The 18,524-nt window shown below is 36.2% G+C and overlaps 1 protein-coding gene across 1 annotated transcript in view; it reads left to right on the top strand.

Annotated features, from left to right (window-relative positions):
* The first annotated feature begins 2,286 nt into the window (after positions 1 to 2,286).
* Positions 2,287 to 18,524, top strand: part of LOC117420506 (transmembrane channel-like protein 2-A) — a 33,540-nt gene continuing 17,302 nt past the window's right edge. Inside the window, exons 1-13 of the mRNA XM_059025635.1 lie at positions 2,287 to 2,429; positions 2,972 to 3,013; positions 3,760 to 4,153; positions 4,429 to 4,575; positions 6,527 to 6,617; positions 8,177 to 8,258; positions 15,148 to 15,254; positions 15,343 to 15,441; positions 15,851 to 15,993; positions 16,558 to 16,705; positions 16,811 to 16,999; positions 17,784 to 17,963; positions 18,278 to 18,427. Coding sequence (XP_058881618.1) covers positions 2,384 to 2,429; positions 2,972 to 3,013; positions 3,760 to 4,153; positions 4,429 to 4,575; positions 6,527 to 6,617; positions 8,177 to 8,258; positions 15,148 to 15,254; positions 15,343 to 15,441; positions 15,851 to 15,993; positions 16,558 to 16,705; positions 16,811 to 16,999; positions 17,784 to 17,963; positions 18,278 to 18,427 — 1,818 coding nt within the window. The 5' untranslated portion in view covers positions 2,287 to 2,383. The remainder of the gene's footprint in view (positions 2,430 to 2,971; positions 3,014 to 3,759; positions 4,154 to 4,428; positions 4,576 to 6,526; positions 6,618 to 8,176; positions 8,259 to 15,147; positions 15,255 to 15,342; positions 15,442 to 15,850; positions 15,994 to 16,557; positions 16,706 to 16,810; positions 17,000 to 17,783; positions 17,964 to 18,277; positions 18,428 to 18,524) is intronic.

Genomic DNA, 18,524 nt, shown 5'->3' with positions numbered 1-18,524 from the left:
CGTAATAAGCAGTCATGACAATCATCACTTTTGTGGATACTGTGCCATGAAGACTAAAACAAATACAGCGAAGTTCCAGAATGATAGTTGCATTCTAATTCCTTTATTTACTTCAGTCATATATTATTTACATTGGGCTCCTTACATTGGGCTTCTTCAACACTATATACTTGCAATATAGCATTTTAAATCTCTTATGTAGCACCTGATAAAGTTATAATGTACAATGTCTTGTATAAATAAAGATATATATTAAAAAGAGTATGGTCACTTTACTAAGGAGGATTTTTTGTCTTTGATTTGACAGAAATGAATTGCGTTCTATAACATTGTTATATAAGGACTACTACTAGTATGTGAACATTTTGTTTATGCACACACATTAAACAATTTATCCTCAATAACATTTTCTTTAGCTGTATTAGAACAATACATACATATACTCATTGTTTGAAAAGTATGAGGGATTCTTACCTTTTAAATGGTGCATAGTTTGGAAAATGCATTTATAGGGAAAACAATAAACAACAAACAATTCTTTAGGTATAGTATTTCGATTTGTATAGTGCAGGATGTTGAGCCCAGTTGGTTCAATTAATAGTTAATGAGCTATGTGAAATCTATGTATAGTAAACATTAAGTATTTATTTTCTGTAATATGAGTCCCATGTAATTAATCAGGAGTTTTCTGACTACCAGTATTGGGCATTTTTCCAAAGTATCTGTTTTCATTATAAGTAACCCAGTTTTGAGTCTGAGTGCTGGGAAGATGCACTTGTATCTTTTATGGAACAAACATATATTTGTAATATATGGTAGAAAAGTATGATCCTTATATTTTTCATATATAGAAATTGGCCCCTTTTTATATATTTAAAATATATTTTAGTCTGTAAACCATATATTTATTTTATATGGATTACAGACTAATGAAAATATATAGTGCACCATATATTTTCAACATATAAAATAAATATATAGATTACAGACTAAAATATATTTTAAATATATCCCATATATTTCAAATATATATATAAAAAATAAAAATATATGTTTTTTCCCATAAGGGATTCCTTTTTGTTATTCAATCTTGTGACCTAGGCCAACCAACATGTAATGGTGTCATTATATTGTCACCTGTCTGAGTATATGGTAACTATGGCAATCAATTTTAAACAAGGATCAGCCTTGGGTGAATTGAATGAATCTTAGGAAGATACATAAGCTTAGACTGTATTTGGCCTTAAACAGGCTAGAAGTTATACAAAAGGTAACTTAAATCCTCATCAATTTTTAAACTTCTTACTCAATGGTATAATGTTTGGTGTCAAGTCACCAAACCATTATTTAAAGCAGAGAAGTGTCAAGATCAATGTAAACACAGTCATTTTCCCCAGAAATATTTTGTTATGGTTAAATTAGCATTGTGGTATCTTTTTGTTGCTGTGCTTTGCATGAAAACAATTATGGTGGATCTTTTAAACAGCAAGTTTATTTTTCAGGGGGGGCATGTTATAACACCCTGGGAATGAATGACTCAGTTTGATGGGCTTTCACTTCTACTTTTGACCCAAACATTTACGTTGACAGAACATTAACCATGCACTTATGTTGATTGTTATGTTTCAGTTTAAGTGGATTCTCTGTGTAGTAAAATAAATAGAGCGAACACAGATTTGTCCATTTCAAACTGATCTTTGAGAGTGTGAATGCAGCATTTTCACTCATAACATGAAAAACATTTCATGATTAAAATGACAACAAAGAATCATTGAAAAAAACTGATGCATCTTCTAAGACCAGAGATATTTTTTTAATTGGAATGCAAATATAAAAATAAAGTGACAGAAGGAAGTTTGAGTTTTTGAGATGCATTAAAAAAACATTGTTGATTAACCTAATTTTGAAACAATGGTCCTTAGAACTAAAAACAACAACGTGTGCTAGTCGCAAAGGTTCTAGAAATTAACCTGATATTCCAATCCACTGCGAAGTACCTGAAGATAACTGAACATGCTGTACTTTCATCCTTGGAGTCAGACTACCTGTTTGAGTAAGTATTTTACTAGCTTATTTTCTGTTCTTGGAGTAGATTGACAACAAACCAGATGCATAGTGACTGACCAAAACATGTATATATGTTTATTTGGATTGTGTATTATGTACTGTTTTTAGTCTTTAACTTCACCCTCTTAGGGCGTCATCTGTTCTGGAATATCATTTGCAGTTGTCATGGAGACAGGTGGGCTGCAACAGTAACACAGCAGATCATACAACAGACTCATTTTGTCCTGTACCAAAGGTGGTTATTTGTCAGTGCTTGAAAGCCATAGTGAATAGAGACTAAAACAAACAGACTTTTCTATCTCAAAGTTGATCAAATATGCCAAGACACAACAAAACTCAGTTAGAAATCAAAATGGAAGATGGTAAGTACAGTCAATTATTTACTTTACACAAGGATACATGCATCCAAACCTGCATCTACTGATTTAAAAAATGCATAATCTTTATTACATGTAATGATGAGTAATTTTTTTTACTATAAATATATAAACATTATTCTAAGTTCTATACTTATATTTCAAAAAAGACCACAGGTGCTAAATGTTAAATGTATTTTATTAACAGATACAACATGTATTGTTTTGGTGTTTATCATTTTAATATCCTTAGGTGTAGCTTGTGTTTATTTTTCAAAAGAACCGTAACATTTTTAAATAGATTTATTGCTTATGTAGTTAGCACAATATTATTTAAGGTTCAAGAATGCCCTTACGATGAGTTTATCTATATTTTCTTTCACAATCAGTTACCTCTGAAATGTATTTTCTAGGAGCAATATCTAATTTAATTGCAAGTTTTAAAATCCAAAGCAAAAATTGTTTAATAATTTGCTACATTAAAACAAAATTGAAAACATCAGTAAGATAACCTATTTTTAATGTAATTGTTTTGTTTTTTTTTACAGTGGGAATTGAGATTGATGGGCAGGTGAAGATCGACAGTGATGGTAAATAAATGCAAAGCTTTTTGGGGGTGATTATTAAATAAATATGTAAAACTTTATCAATTCACTGTACATTTGCATGTTATTTCCATTCCCAGCCATTCATAATTACCTGTAGTTTAACATGCTTTTCTACATTTTACTTCCAAATTAAAGATATACATCAATTATATAAAAATATCAAGTATCAAGAGCAGTGTATTATTTTTCAGGTTATTTCCTTTCAACACATGACTGGTGTCATTTGCAGCTTACTCAGATACATTTACAATCTAATTGTCAACTAAAATGAAGTAAATAAGCAAAATAATGTTGAATTATGCTTCAAGTGCACAAACTACTAAACCTGCTGTTGACTTACAAAGGTATTCCATGTCCAAAGCAGTTTTTCCCACAGTTGTCTAATTTGGCTTACAGTAACACTTCATCAGTTTCCAGTCTTTCTCCTTTAAAGGCATTCTTTATATCATCTATATTTCCCCACTGTTTAATTTCTTACCTCTTATATATCCTATTATGGGTGTCCTGTACGACTCTCAGTTTGTGGTTTCTGCTTCGATAATTCCAGAAATCATGCTTCTGAAAAGGCTCCTCGAGCCTGATTGTGGGGAAGCATATCAGTGTTGCATTGTTGCACAATGTTTCAGTGTTTTAGCCAGTGAACATAGTAATTATATAACCTTTACCCAGTATTTATTTTGTCTATTTGATATACTTTCCTTTTTTTCATTGGTTTTATTCCTACACAGATGATGCAGGGAGACATGGAAAAACAAACAGAAGACAACAAAACAATAAACCCTCCCCTGCAGGTGCCAGGAATAACAGAAATAACAACAGGTCCCAACCTCAGGCTCGAAATGGTAGAATGACTGCAGTTGAAGATGACAGTGAGGAGGAAGAAGAGGACGAAGCCCCTAAACCAAGACGAGGGAACAGGAAAAAGCTGGCTAAAGCGCAAGACAGCGATGAAGAGAGTGAGGATGAGCAGCCAAACAGGAAGACCAACAAAAAGGGTGGGAACCAAAAGCAGAAAGAGGAGCCGAATAATAAAGAGAAACAAACTGATAAAAAGGGTAAAGGGAAGGATAAAGATAAAGATGACAGCAAGGATAAAAAGAAGAAAAAAAAGAAAGAAAGTAGGTATGTACGGTAGGAGACATGCCTCCATTGAAAGTTCTTGTATGTGACCTGGGTTTGGAGTTGGATCTTTATGGTTCTGGAAACCTAAATGTGAGCAAACTAGTAACTTCTATACCAGCCCATTAGCCCATTTTTTTCTTGTGAAGTTTGTCACTGAGGCATTTAAATTGACGATGGTATGGATAATATAACAACCATGACTTCATGATTGCTTATCCTTAATTGTCTAAAGTTTGAGATACTGTTACCAGGCTGTTTTATCTCCTTGGTTGCAGCTCCTCCACTTCCTCCTCCTCAGATGAAGACTCTATGTCTGAGGGAGAATTGACCAAGCTAATGGAGGAAGTCGAAGAAAAGAAGAAACTTGTGTCCAACATGAGGAATAAACCCTGGCGCATGAAGAGGAGACTGGCGGCACTAAAGTAATACAGTCAGAATGTGTGGTGAATTGCATCTATTCGTTTACAGGAAATTACTGTTTGAATGTAACACTTTATTGCTTGTGGTTCTTGTAGGCCTAGTAATTAAAAAAAGTGCAGTTTGTAAACCATCTAAAAGTGATAGTTATATACTTGCGATTTATGAATGGAAATACATGTTCATTCAATTTATCACAATCTACTGTTAGAATAAAGTAAAGTAATTTTCACTGACCGAAACTCATTTCCAAAGAGATTACTATTGTTATTATTATTATTTATTTCTTAGCAGGCGATAATTAATATTCCAGTGTAGAGATGGGCCTTTCTGTGAAAATGTACCGATTGTTACATTGGATACAAAATCAGACTGCTGACAAGCCACCGGCTTTTTGGTGATCAAATGTTCTGTTTTATGACTATTGACTGGTCAAATCTCAAAAACCAGCTTAGCTAATATCAAATTAAAAGTTACACTGGCCGAAAGTCAAATTGGACAAATGACTGCAGTAATCATCTGGAAACAATTGGAAACATCTGCTGTATTGTACAATCGTTTCATTGTCAAAGTGCGTTCATGGCAGAAGAAAATAATCATTAAAAATGTGGGTTTTATTTCTGATTGCACTGTGGCCAACTTTATTAATAACTTTATTCCAACTTATTCTGCCCTAGGGTGAGTTGGGTGTAGAGCCCCGTGAAATTATTTTTATTTTATATATATATATATATATATATATATATATATATATTTCTCACAAATTTAGTTTTATTTAGTTTTATCCGGTAAAAATATTGTTTTATTTCGTTTTTATTACAGATACACATTAATAAAATAACTCAAATAGATAAATAAAACAAAGTAAATCTCATGTTTTAACTATATACATATTTTTTATTAGACATTATACATTTTTTTAAAAATATTTTGACAAACAGACCTAGCACAGAAAAATAATTTAGTTACCATAATTTCTCATTAGCGGCAGTAATGGTAACATAACATACAGTTCCCCACTCTTTTTAATTAACTGCCTATTTACAGTAATAACTACCCATGCCCTCTATAAAAATATAATAAGATCAATTATATATATATATTGCTCTACTATTGTGGAGATGTCATAATAATTGCACATACAGCAATGTACCCATTAAAAAAACAATATGAATTGTATTTCAATCTCATTGCACTGAAGCAGAGTTCCAGTATACAACAAGCATGGGGTTTCTCAGTATTTAAACACTAAGCAAAGCAGATTCATTCATTCATTCAAATTCATTCAAAATCAAAGCAGCATTTGCTCCACTGCAAAGTTTGCACCACGTGATGCTTTCAAAATAGTATGAAAGCATACTAATACAAAATGCAAGCAAGCAAGCCATATTTTCCCCAAACGGAATAAACAGATAATGCTTAACAACGGTATCTTTCGACGGTATCATGCATCCCCTCATACTCAAATTCTTTGCAGCATTGTTTTATTGTTATGCGCGGTTTAGGCATTTTAGAAACAAACGTCTCTTCTCTTCCATCACAATTTTAATTCGCTCCAAATGATACATTTGCACAAGTGCTAGACAGCTTCCATTTCTCTTTAGACTGTGTCTATGGTAATGGCTGAGCCTTGACAACTACGATTGCAAATATTTATTTAATGTATTTTTTGTATAAATTTCCCAATTTAAAAATGTCATTCTATGTTTGCTTTATATGATTTTTATGTTGCATTTTGTTTTATTTTTGTGAAAAGCTTGGGGTGCGATCTGGTTTTTGGATGATTTGACTGTGAACAAAAATGGACACCTCATACCTGGCTTGTTTGTTGGTTGCTCCTGTTCAGCAGGTTGTGTGTGTAGTAAATGGTCTAGTATATATTGTAAGTACAAATTGTGTTCTGTTCACTGGTTCCTTTATTGAAGATCCTTTTTCTCTACACAATCTTCCCTTTAGAGAAGCTCAAGTTTTTGTGGAAAAATTTGAAGGGGCTTTGGGCAAAGGAAAAGGAAGACGACTGTATGCCTATAAGATAATGATGATGAAGGCAAGTCATTTCTGATCACATCGCATTTCTTATTAAAATAATGATGATGAAGGCAAGTCATTTCTGATCACACCGCATTTCTTATTAAAATAATGATGATGAAGGCAAGTCATTTCTGATCACACCGCATTTCTTATTAAGCAATAGAACCCGAAGAAGAGGGCTTTACCATCTGGTAAGGCCCACCTCGTGCCATTAAATGTCACAAGCCGAAGTTTTTGTTTCTTTTTGTCGTGATTTTATGCAGCCCTAGTTTTTGTTGCTAATGAATACACACATTTTCCTCAATATTCCAAGAGTAATGCGGTTTTCATTTGCCTTCAGGCTTCGTTATCCAAGCGGTGGACTATGTCACGTTGGGGGTATTTCCAACAGCCTAAATAATACCTCAATATGAAAAAAAATCTTCTACTTACTGAAGCTGTTCTTTAGTTCAGGTACCTCATACAGAAAAGTGAACATGGTTTGTGAACTGTTTGTAGAAGTGCAGCTAACTTTGTATTTTTAAATTTTAATTTGAGTGCAGATCCATTCATTTGTGTAAAGGCACTTTCACACCTCGTTCACTTGCAAGTGATTCGAGTCATGGTTCACTTGCAAATTAACTAATTTTTTTCAGGTTTGCTTCGGTTTGTTTCATACAAGACAAAGTTCAAGCAAACTTCTTTTAAAGTGCATTAAAATTCTCAAAGTTCTATTTTTATCACGTTGCACTTTTCCAAACGCACATGGGCTCACTTGCTGATTACTAGAGCGGAAGTTCTCTCTGGAAAAATGTTTTCCATCATGGCCAACATGGAGAATACTTTACATCATGTGGTTCTGCTGTTGTCCGTGTTCTTTTGGTTTATTTGGTGCGTACAACATCAAATCATTGCCAAAGAAACGGAACATGCCAAAAGAGTGTCACATTTGTCGGAAAAACACTGCTCTATAGAGGAAATGCGTGAGTGACATCTGGTGTTTAGAAGATGTTTCAAGCGAAGGCAAGTATTGATAATAACTAATAATAATAATAGCTTGTTGTGATTGCTGTACGTGTGACAGTGTGGTGAGATACAGATACAAGAGCAGCAGAGCAACGCAATTCTTGTGTTGTTACTGTGATATTCTCAAATGACCTTGCTGAAAGTAATCAGACTACATCCAGTTGTTTTATTTCTTTAAGTTGTCATTCAAACCAGAGACTAGTTGCTATTGGTTACTGCATTGCTGCTGACAGCAAACACTATTTTCATTTTTTTTAAAACTTTATTTGCTTTACTAAATTTAAATAGATACATTGAACGTATAGGACAGCAAGGAAGCAGACAGACAACATCAAACACAAAAAAGTTACATACATGAATACTGTATTTACGTGTTTTCCGGCGGATTGATTTGGAACAGAGATTAAACATAGTTTGAACGACAACAATCAAGGTCCTTTATCAGAGTTTAAGGACCTATTTACCAGCCAGGTTAAAGGACATCTCCACTCCATTTTCTAATATACAGTATAGTTAAGACTCATTCTATAATAACACTATTATGCTACAATTCTTCTTTTCTTTTAATAGAAATGGATCAAGTTTCAAAGAGATTTTGACAATTTTAAGACTGCCTGTATCCCTTGGGAGAGGAAGATAAAGGAAGTTGAAAGTAAGTAGGGTTTTGCTAATATTAAAACACCTTCCTAAGAAACAACACTCTTGTAGGGAGAATATGTCTGTACCCAAAGTGAGGTTAAATCACTTTTTATTCCCTGTTCTCAATGTTTTACCATTGCATTAGTGTGTAGATAAAGATCTATTTTCAGTGGACAAATTGATAACCTGCCTTTGATTTACCCTTTCTGTAGACTGCATTGTAGGAGAAATTCATAGTTGTAATTGAATGTACTTTCTAAAATGACATTTTAAATCTTGAAAACTAGGTCTGTGTACCGATGAGTCTAAAGATGCTGTTAATTAAGTTTGTCTCTCTTAATATTCCCCCAGAGCATTCCTGTTGATTTACTTCAAAGGACTAGATAATAGATATTAGTCCAAATGAGTCCTTCGCTCTACCTGCCTTTGTCTAAACTGGTTACCTAGCAACCAAGTTGCATGTCAGCCAATCGGCGGAATACACTTCTGTAGTGTTTAGTCCAGCGTCTGTGATTTTTGTTGTGAAGGGAGTTCAAACAATTGTTTTGCATAAATATCTAAAACTTGACAGTTTTCTGAAGAAAAGCTTTGGAAACGGGAGTAATGAAGGACAGTCGAGTGCCGACAACAAGGACTCGATCAGCAGTAAAAAATAAAAACCTGAAAAGCTTGTAGATGCTAAATGGCTTGCTTTGCTAGCTTACGTCACTCCAAGGACGAGATTCATCTGTCCTTTCTCTCACTGACTAAATCAAAAGCTGGATCAAGAAGCTGTCCTTGTGTTACGATCACGAAAACCTGGAAGCATTTACTTTTTAATTTTTATTTTTTTTTTACTGCGATTGTATTGTGAATTAAAAATAACCAATGGCTATATATTAGTTTTTCTTATCAATACTATTCTGCAGTAAGACAGGGCAGTGGGTTCGCATAGTCATTTTTATTGCTAGAAGGCGGTCGCATTGCAGCGAAGTTTGAGAACTGCTGGTTTAGATTACCTGCTGTGCTGACCTGCCAGTGTGGTCTAAACAAAAAAAGCTGATTCTTATCTGTTAATTAAGAACGTCTGTTTAGAAGACAATACAGAATAAAACTATGATTGAAAAGTAACAAATAAGTAAAAACTTAACTGATTTAAATTGGTTTTAGCATAATTTTAATAACAAATCTTGCGGACACAAGTTTAAGAGTTGTTTCACAATAAAATTGAATTGTTTATTGTGTTTTATGAAGTTTAAAGTGAAAATAATTATTTAATTATTTTACTTTCATTATTGTATAACATGTTTAATATGCTTCTAACAGTAATTTAGTTAGGGGAATTATTTTTTTCCCAGATATGATCAATATAGCTAAGGGTAGAACAATTTGACCCGGAAGTGATTGTATCACCAAAGTGAACTCCTCTTTGGGTGCTATATTTAAAGCGAAACAAGCATGAACTTGTTCTCTGGGATCCGGACTCTTATCTCACCGTGATGTAACCACGGAGCCTTCGCATGGAATGGGGATCCATTCAAGCGTCGTACCTACCTTTGTCCAGAAGAAGACTACTCACCGCTACATCCTGCAACTCTAAGTGTTTCGTAAGAAAACCAACTGCATTCCAACTTTTTTTTCAACAACGACCACATCTCCAGAATAAGTATTACGTTTCAAAGACTTTAAGATTCAAGTAAAATATTATTTGTTTATATAAGAAATATCTACATGCAAACCAGAAGTAATAACGTTTAATATTGCATAACACTTTGCTAAGATTAAAAATACAAACAATTCTACTTTGATGAACAACTGAAACAAGATAAGACTTTAACTAAACTGATGACATTGTGTGCATTTGAAAACAACTGCGAACGTTGGAACCATTTAAACATTGATTGAGTTTATCTACAAGTTTGAAGTAACTCTGGATTAAAATTTAAAACTAAATGCAATTGAAACTGCTTCGGAACTGAACTTGTAAAACAAAAATGAAGCCTTAATTCCAACACAACAGACGCTGCTTAACCGAATCCTGCGTGCACGTGTAGGCAGCAGTGGAGTAGTGGTTAGGGCTTTGGACTCTTGACTTTTGGGTTCAATCCCAGGTGGGGGACACTGCTGCTGTACCCTTGAGCAAGGTACTTTACCTAGATTGCTCCAGTAAAAACTCAACTGTATAAAAATGGGTAATTGTATGTAAAAAATAATGTGATATCTTGTAACAATTGTAAGTCACCTGAATAAGGGCGTCTGCTAAGAAATAAATAATAATAATAATAATAATAATAATAATAATAATAATAATAATAATAATAATAATAATAATAATAAATAAATATGTAACCACACGGAAGCCTCTGTGCTTATGAAAATTTTTGTTTAAATGTTTTATTCCTACTTGTGTCTATACTTATAATTCTGGTACCATGCTTTCTAAGTCTTATATTCTTCTTACTTTTGTGAGCCTTAATAAACTTAATAATTTATATATGTTTAGATTCTTTTTGCATGTTATGAGTACTAAAGTAAGCATTTATTATTGATTTTTTTACACATCCTACCCCACAACTTCCAAGTGAAAAAAATATTCTAGAAATCTGTAGAAAATTATTTAAAAATAAAAACTGAAATAGCTTGACTGGATAAATGTCCACACCCCTTGTAATAGCAATACTAAATTAGCTCAGGTGTAACCAATTGCCTTCAAAATCACACACCAAGTTAAGTGGCCTCCACCTGTGTTAAATTGTAGTGATTCACATGATTTCAGGATAAATCCAGCAGTTCCTGTAGGTTCCCTCTGCTGGGTAGTGCATTTCAAAGCAAAGACTCAACCATGAGCACCAAGGCTCTTTCAAAAGAACTCCGGGACAACGTTGTTGAAAGGCACAGGCCTTGACTATCCCTTGGAGCACGGTTAAGATAATTATTAAGAAGTGGAAGGTGTACGGCCCCACCAAGACCCTGCCTAGATCAGGCCATCCCTCCAAACTGGATGACCGAGCAAGAAGGAGACTACCAAGAGGCCAATGGCAACTTTGCAAGAGCTACAGGCTTTTATGGCCAAGACTGGTAGGGTGGCAAGAAGGAAGCCATTACTCAAGAAAGCCCACCTTGAATCCCGTTTGAAGTATGCAAAAAAACACTCAGGAGATTCTGTACCCATATGGCAAAAAGTTTTGTGGTCTGACAAAACTAAAATTGAACTTTTTGGCCTGAATGCAAAGCACTATGTTTGGCGCAAACCCAACACAGCACATCGCCCAAAGAACACCATCCCTACTGTAAAGCATGGAGGTGGCAGCATCATATTATGGGGATGTTTCTCATCGGCAGGGACTGGGGCACTTGTCAGGATAGAAGGGAAAATGAATGGAGCAAAGTACAGAGAAGTCCTTGAGGAAAACCTGCTGCCCTCTGCAAGAAAGCTGAAACTGGGACGGAAGTTCACCTTTCAGCATGACAACGACCCAAAGCACGCAGCCAAAGCTACACTGGATTTGCTAAGGAACAAAAAGGTAAATGTCCTTCAGTGGCCCAGTCAGAGCCCCGACCTAAATCCAATCGAAAATTTGTGGCATGACTTGAAGATTGCTGTCCATCAACGCTCCCCAAGGAACTTGACAGAGCTTGAACAGTTTTGTAAAGAAGAATGGTCGAATATTGCCAAATCTAGGTGTGCACAGTTGGTAGAGACCTATCCCAACAGACTCAAAGCTGTAATTGCTGCCAAAGGTGCTTCAACCAAGTATTAACTCAGGGGGTGGAGACTTAACCAATTATGATTTTCCAGTTTTGTATTTTTAATATATAATTTTTTTCTCAATAAAAACTTTTTCCCCCTTAATAGTGTGGAGTATGGTGTGTAGCTAAGTGGAAAAAAATCCTCATTTAAATGCATGAAACTCTGAGGCATTGACACAACAAAGTGTGAAAATAGTTCAAGGGGGTGTATACTTTCTATAGGCACTGTATGTATATATATATATATATATATATATATATATATATATATATATATATATAATGTAACAGGGAGAGATCTGGACTGGCCGTCTGACGCATGCACGATGCTGCAGGAAGGGGGCGGCAGTCCCGTGGGGTCTGCCTGCCAGTCATGGCGGTGACACGGAGAGGTGGGGAAGAGGGTGTGTGCGCTTTCCCCCTCTCTGAGTGGCTGGGAGGCGAGCTTTAATGGGATTGTTTAACCTATAAAGTAATACTCTGCTGTTTCCTCAGATCTGCCCCTTTAGACTGGAACAGCGAGCAAAGTGGTCTTGTGTGATTACAGACGGACGGGAGGAAAACAAACGTCCGGAAAGAAAAACTAAAGAAAATAATTTTATAGAAAGAGAGAGAAAAGTGGGGAATCGTTGGGCAGCCCCGATATTGTTGTGCAGTGAGCTGGAGACAGCATAGAGTAGGATGGAGGCCCGGGTCGTACTGGTAGCGGCGACTGGGGAGATTTACGCTGCGAAGTGCAGCACATTTATTTTGTATTTTTTCCTTACTGTGTTTTATTTTCCCTGTTTCTTTTTGCCTTTTTCGTTTTTCATAATTTGTGAGCACCTGCGAGTGCTGGACTGTACCTGAGTACCCTGTCGTGGTATTCCCGGTAGGTTCTGGATACCATAGTTGGTAGCCAGACCACAGACCACAGCACCCTCTACGGGCTCAAAGAAATCTGTGCAACTCCCAGGAGTAAAAATAAATAAAACAGAGCACCTGTGTGGTGTTTCAACTACAATTTCTGTCTCCCGTATCAGTGAATACCCACACCCTTCCACAATATATATATATATATATATATATATATATATATATATATATATATATATATATATATATATATATATTGCCTTTCAAAAGTATTCAGACCCCTGACCAATTCTCTCATATTACTGAATTACAAATGGTACATTGAAATTTTGTTATATTATCCCTCGGTCATATTCTGCCCGGATTTACTATGGATGCGTGACTGTCAGCTAATTAAGGGCATCTGCTAAGAAATAAATAATAATAATAATTATATATTGTGTAGCTCATCAGTCACGCATTCCCACAAGGTATTTAAAACATCAAATAATGGCAGCGGCATCTCACTCGTCCTGCCAAACATTAATTAAATCATCAAATCACCAACTCGAGGCCTTGACCAGACGAAAGTAGCCACTCAGTCCCCTTGTAAAGCTTTTTTGGGTACCGACTAATTGAGTTATTGATAGTTTTACCCACCTGTGTGTAGCGAGTTTGCCTGCACGTATGGAGGACCGAGACTTTTTGGGAGAGAGAGAGAATAAAAAAAGAGTGGTTTTAACTGCTATTAAAACCAGCTCTGGTTTTCTGCCTTTTCTGCACTGCCGCCAGAAACCCAGCACACAGTCGCTACATTTTTGTCAGAAGTGGAGGCAAGGCAGGTACCCCGGCACGCACTTGAAAGCTGGTAGAGGAGAGTGTAGAAATGCAAAACTAGACTTGCCCAAATAATTGGCACAGGCAAAACAAGATTGGCCCAGCATCGATGTTTTAGCGTTGCCCGAAACTAGACTTGCCCAAATTAATGGCATGGGTGAACCAGATTTGCCCAGCATCAATTTTGAAGCGTTGGACGAAACTAGACTTGCCCGGGCTAGCCCTGAAATTCAGTGAAAACTGTTGAAAAAACGGTTTTAGCCCAGTTGTCTTTTTCAAGTTTTGGGCCAATCTAGATTCGCTCGATTGGACACCGGCGAGTGGCGAAAAAAAATGGTAACGTCGGGATTTGCCCTGAAGCCCTTGGAAAAACTAGACTCGCCAGACCACCAGGTTTCGCCCTTAACACACACACACACACACACATATATATATATAGTAAAAGAACAAGGGGTAGGGTCATTAATGGGAGCTACGTGAGGGCAAGTTTGTTGGCACATTACCGGAAACAAGCTGGCCGACACCGGGAGACTGCATTTCCCAGACAGCCCCATGAAAGGAAATTATGTCACAATGACTGGCCGTTTGTATGATACAAAAAGGGACAGCCCCATTCAGATAGTGAAGGAGTAGGAGACAGCATTGTGCTGCGAGAAGTAGAGAGAGAGAGATTTAAAAACCTGTGCAAGACCGAGTTGCTGATACCTGTGAGTTAGTGGCCTGACCCTGTTTTGTGTGGATAATCTGCTATGTGTACCTGACCCTTGCCTGTTTACTGACCTGCTTTTGGAACTGGAATAATAAACCAGGTGCTGCCCTGATTTACACTGAACCTTGTTGTGTGTGACCAAGTGTGTTGGAGTGTCCCACCCCTATATATATATGTGCAGTTTTGTTATTATTTGTATAATTGTTTGCAGCACGGATAAAAGCGCTGTGTATTTGTTATTGTTTTAGATTTTAAAAACCTTGTGAGGATGCGTGACTGATCAGCTACTGATTACTTAACTAGCTGACAGTCACGCATACTTATTAAACTCGTGCAGATGGTGACCATCTCCCAAGTTAATTCATTGATTAATTGTTGCTAATCGGGAGATGGTCACTGTATATAAACCTGCAGCTCTCTACCATCGGGGGGGGGGGGGAGAGTGTACAAAGAAGAGTATGGGAGAGCGAGCAAGGAGAGCTAAAAACAGCTGGTAAAAACAATTGCTAAGTGTGCTGGTTTACACCAGCACGATACTTATTTGTTTATTTGTTTGGTCAACGCACCTTTTTGTTTTGTGTTTGTTCAAATCTTTTGTTTTGTTTATTTAATAAAATAGCTGACCACCGCCATTAATTGTTTGATTTCTGTTTCTGGTCCGTGACGTCACCATACACACGCCACTCAACAGCACTCGGTCACACCAAGTAATACACCAACAGCCTCTACTCTGTCCCAATATGCTTTTGAGTGGGTTTGTGAAGCAGTTATATGCTTTTTATTTTATCCACAGGTCACTTTGGATCCTCTGTAGCCTCCTATTTCATATTTCTCAGATGGATGTATGGAATGAATTTGGTTCTTTTTGGCTTCACATTTGGGCTGGTTGTAATACCTGAGGTACTGTAGTAATTTTAACAAATATAATACAGTAATTATAATACAGATTTGGTTTAGCTCATTTATAACTTTACATTTTTAATTCCAGCTTCTAATGGGGCTACCTTACGGAAGTATTCCCCGCAAAACTGTCCCAAGAGCTGAACACGCTAAAGCTATGGACTTCTCAACACTCTGGGACTTTGATGTAAGTAGGTTCTGCAATAGAAAAGCTAATGAAATTTGGAGATAATTGAAGTATTTAGGACCTTCATTTTTTCTTAGTTTGGGTTTGCATTTTAGGAAATACAAGATTTGTAACTTCAATTGGTGTTTTTCTCTTTTTTTTATATAAAAAATGGTGCTAACCACACTTTAGAGTAAATGGCTTTCTGAATTCCCCCCCAACCAACTAATGCTTAGCATGTAAGCATGTTATCACACAATAATTGCATGGCAAGTTATGTAATGTCATGCAGGCACCATTGACAGTGATATTGAATGAACAGGTTCTTCTCTTTAGGTGCTAGATTCTTCTCTAGTTTGACTTACCTTAGGATTGAAGATTTAAGTTGTTTATATTGTATATTAATGAACACATTTTTTATTTTTCACAGGGTTATTGTAAGTACTCAGTCCTCTTTTATGGCTATTACAATAATCAACGGACAATTGGCTTGCTGAAATTCAGATTACCTTTGGCATACTTGATGGTCGGGATTGGCACTTTTGGGTACAGCCTGATGGTTGTTATAAGAACGTGAGTGATGTTTTTAAGAGTTACTTTTCTCTCAAAGGGAGCATTACCACAATTATACCTGAATATTGCATGCAATATAATTTACAGGGGTTGACTGGGAAATTACTTGACCTCAGATGCGTCGAACAATAAAACAACAATTGATTGATTGTGTGTATTATAAAGCAACTTTTTCAAACTTGACCCGTAAGCCCCAAATTGAACCACGTATCACTGCATTTTAATGACAACATTGATTCTTAAGTAATACAACCCTGATTAGAGGGCATTAGTTAGCAGCTGAGCCACAGGCTACAGTACAGACAAGGTCAAATACTAAGGTAATGCCTAATAATCAGGGTTTTATTGCATTTAGAAATGAGTGAACATGGAATTTATTGTTATATTAAAATGTAAAAATGTACATTCCAGATTTATTTACATTTTCAATGTTTTACTTTCCTTTCATTTTGAGTTGAATGTTCTGTAGTAACTTTTGTGTGGTAGTGACTTGGAATGTACTTCCTGATTGGTGAATGAAAGTTTATAATGCATACTACTTCAACAGTCTGTTCTGTTTTTCAGAATGGCTTCGAATGCCAATGAAAGTGGAGGAGATGGTGAAGACTCCGACTTCAATTTCAGCTGGAAAATGTTTACCAGTTGGGATTACCTGATTGGTAATTCAGAAACAGCTGACAACAAATTTGCTTCCATTACTACCAGCTTTAAGGTAATAATCTCAAGTGGTTGTTTCTTAGAAATCTGCTAAAATGCTTGGATTTTCATGTTGGGAAACCCTATTTAAACCATTTTGATAATTAACTTAATTTGGTAGGAATCTATTGTGGATGAAGAGGAAAACCAGAAGGATGAAAACATCCATTTAAGAAGATTCCTTCGTGTCTTGGCAAACGTCCTTATTTTATGCTGTTTAGGCGGGAGTGGTTATCTTATTTACTTTGTAGTAAAACGGTCACAGGACTTTGCTACCAGAGATGATCTGGGGTGGTATGAGAAAAATGAGGTAAGGGGTTTTCTCTTTATACATTAGCTGAAATTGACAATGCATTGCACTCCTTGTCACACAAATCTTCTAATTTCATTTTATATGAGTAGTCTTTTACTAACATTTTTATAAGGTAAAAAGGATAAAAGAAATGGGAGAGGGTGGTCAACTGTCAAATATTTTTAATTTACCAGTAGACCATGTGAAAAGCCAGGGGCTGGTTGCATATTAAGTTTAAGGATACATTTACCTTTATCTTGCTTTCTGCAACACCCTTAAGCTCAAGAAACACTTATGCCCCGTATCTACTGCCTGGCGTTCCCAGCTGCCCACTGCTCACCCAAGTGGCTGAGCGTGACTATCTGGTCAGGATTTGTATGATACTCAATGTAGCCAAGCTGGCTACAAAGGAGGTGCATCATCACGTTGCCAGGAGATGTTTAAGCTCTTTGTTTACAGCCATGATGAAACATGTGGAACTTGATATTTAAAAACTACACAACATTAGCCTCCCCAAATGTTTTACGTTTAGCAGTGTGAAGCCATTTTTAAAAGAGAACACACAAACTGAAAGCTAAAATCAAATGAAATAATTGTCGCTATCTGTAGATAAACAGATTCAATCAGAATAATCAGATTCACTTTCCATCTGTCTTCGTTTGGACCCTTATGGAAAAAAATATTTTTAAGCAGTGTAGAGTAGTGATTAGGGCTCTGGACTCTTGACCGGAGGGTGGTGGGTTCAATCCCAGGTGGGGGACACTGCTGCTGCTTACTTGTATGTTAATGTGTTGCCCTCTAGGTTGAGATAGTGATGTCCTTGCTAGGACTGGTCTGTCCTCCACTCTTTGAGAGCATTGCTGAACTAGAGGAATACCACCCACGTATCGCACTAAAGTGGCAGCTGGGGAGAATTTTTGCCTTGTTCCTCGGAAACTTATATACCTTCCTTTTTGCCCTGTTTGATGAGGTGAATCAAAAGGTGAAGTGGAAATCCTCTTTCTCTTGTTTTACAAAATTCCGAAATTGCATTGTGTCTCACGGAAGTAAAGAAACAATGTATTTGGTAGAAAAAAACTGCCAACAGTAAAGTTATATTTTGTAGAGGAAATAATCAATTCAAAATACTAAAAACTTTGGATGAAGTTTTTACTATTGTAAGGAATGACACAATGTCTGCCATAAGATAGATTAGTTGGCCCGATTCAAAATGACATTCATAGTCACATATTTTCTTACAGACAATTACTACTTTTGGTGGTTTGTTTGTTTGTTTGTTTGTTTGTTTTCTTTCAGCTTGCAGTGGAAGAGTCTATAAAGAATGCCACAACATGGGCAACACATATGCACTATGCCAATTTCACAGGGAACACATCTGCCACCCCACCACCCATAGACCCTGCAGATGTAATCAGAGGACCATGCTGGGAAACCACTGTTGGAATTGTAATTCTGCACATTTCCTTTTTTCTCCAACGTGTCATTAGTAAGGTTGCCAAGCTTACATTGTTTTTATTAACATGGAAACTACCTGCAGGAAACT

Source organism: Acipenser ruthenus, chromosome 1 (assembly GCF_902713425.1).
Source record: "Acipenser ruthenus chromosome 1, fAciRut3.2 maternal haplotype, whole genome shotgun sequence".
NCBI classification, from domain to species: domain Eukaryota; kingdom Metazoa; phylum Chordata; class Actinopteri; order Acipenseriformes; family Acipenseridae; genus Acipenser; species Acipenser ruthenus.
Note: the sequence above shows the minus strand (reverse complement) of the source record. Positions and strands in the feature narration are given on the sequence as shown.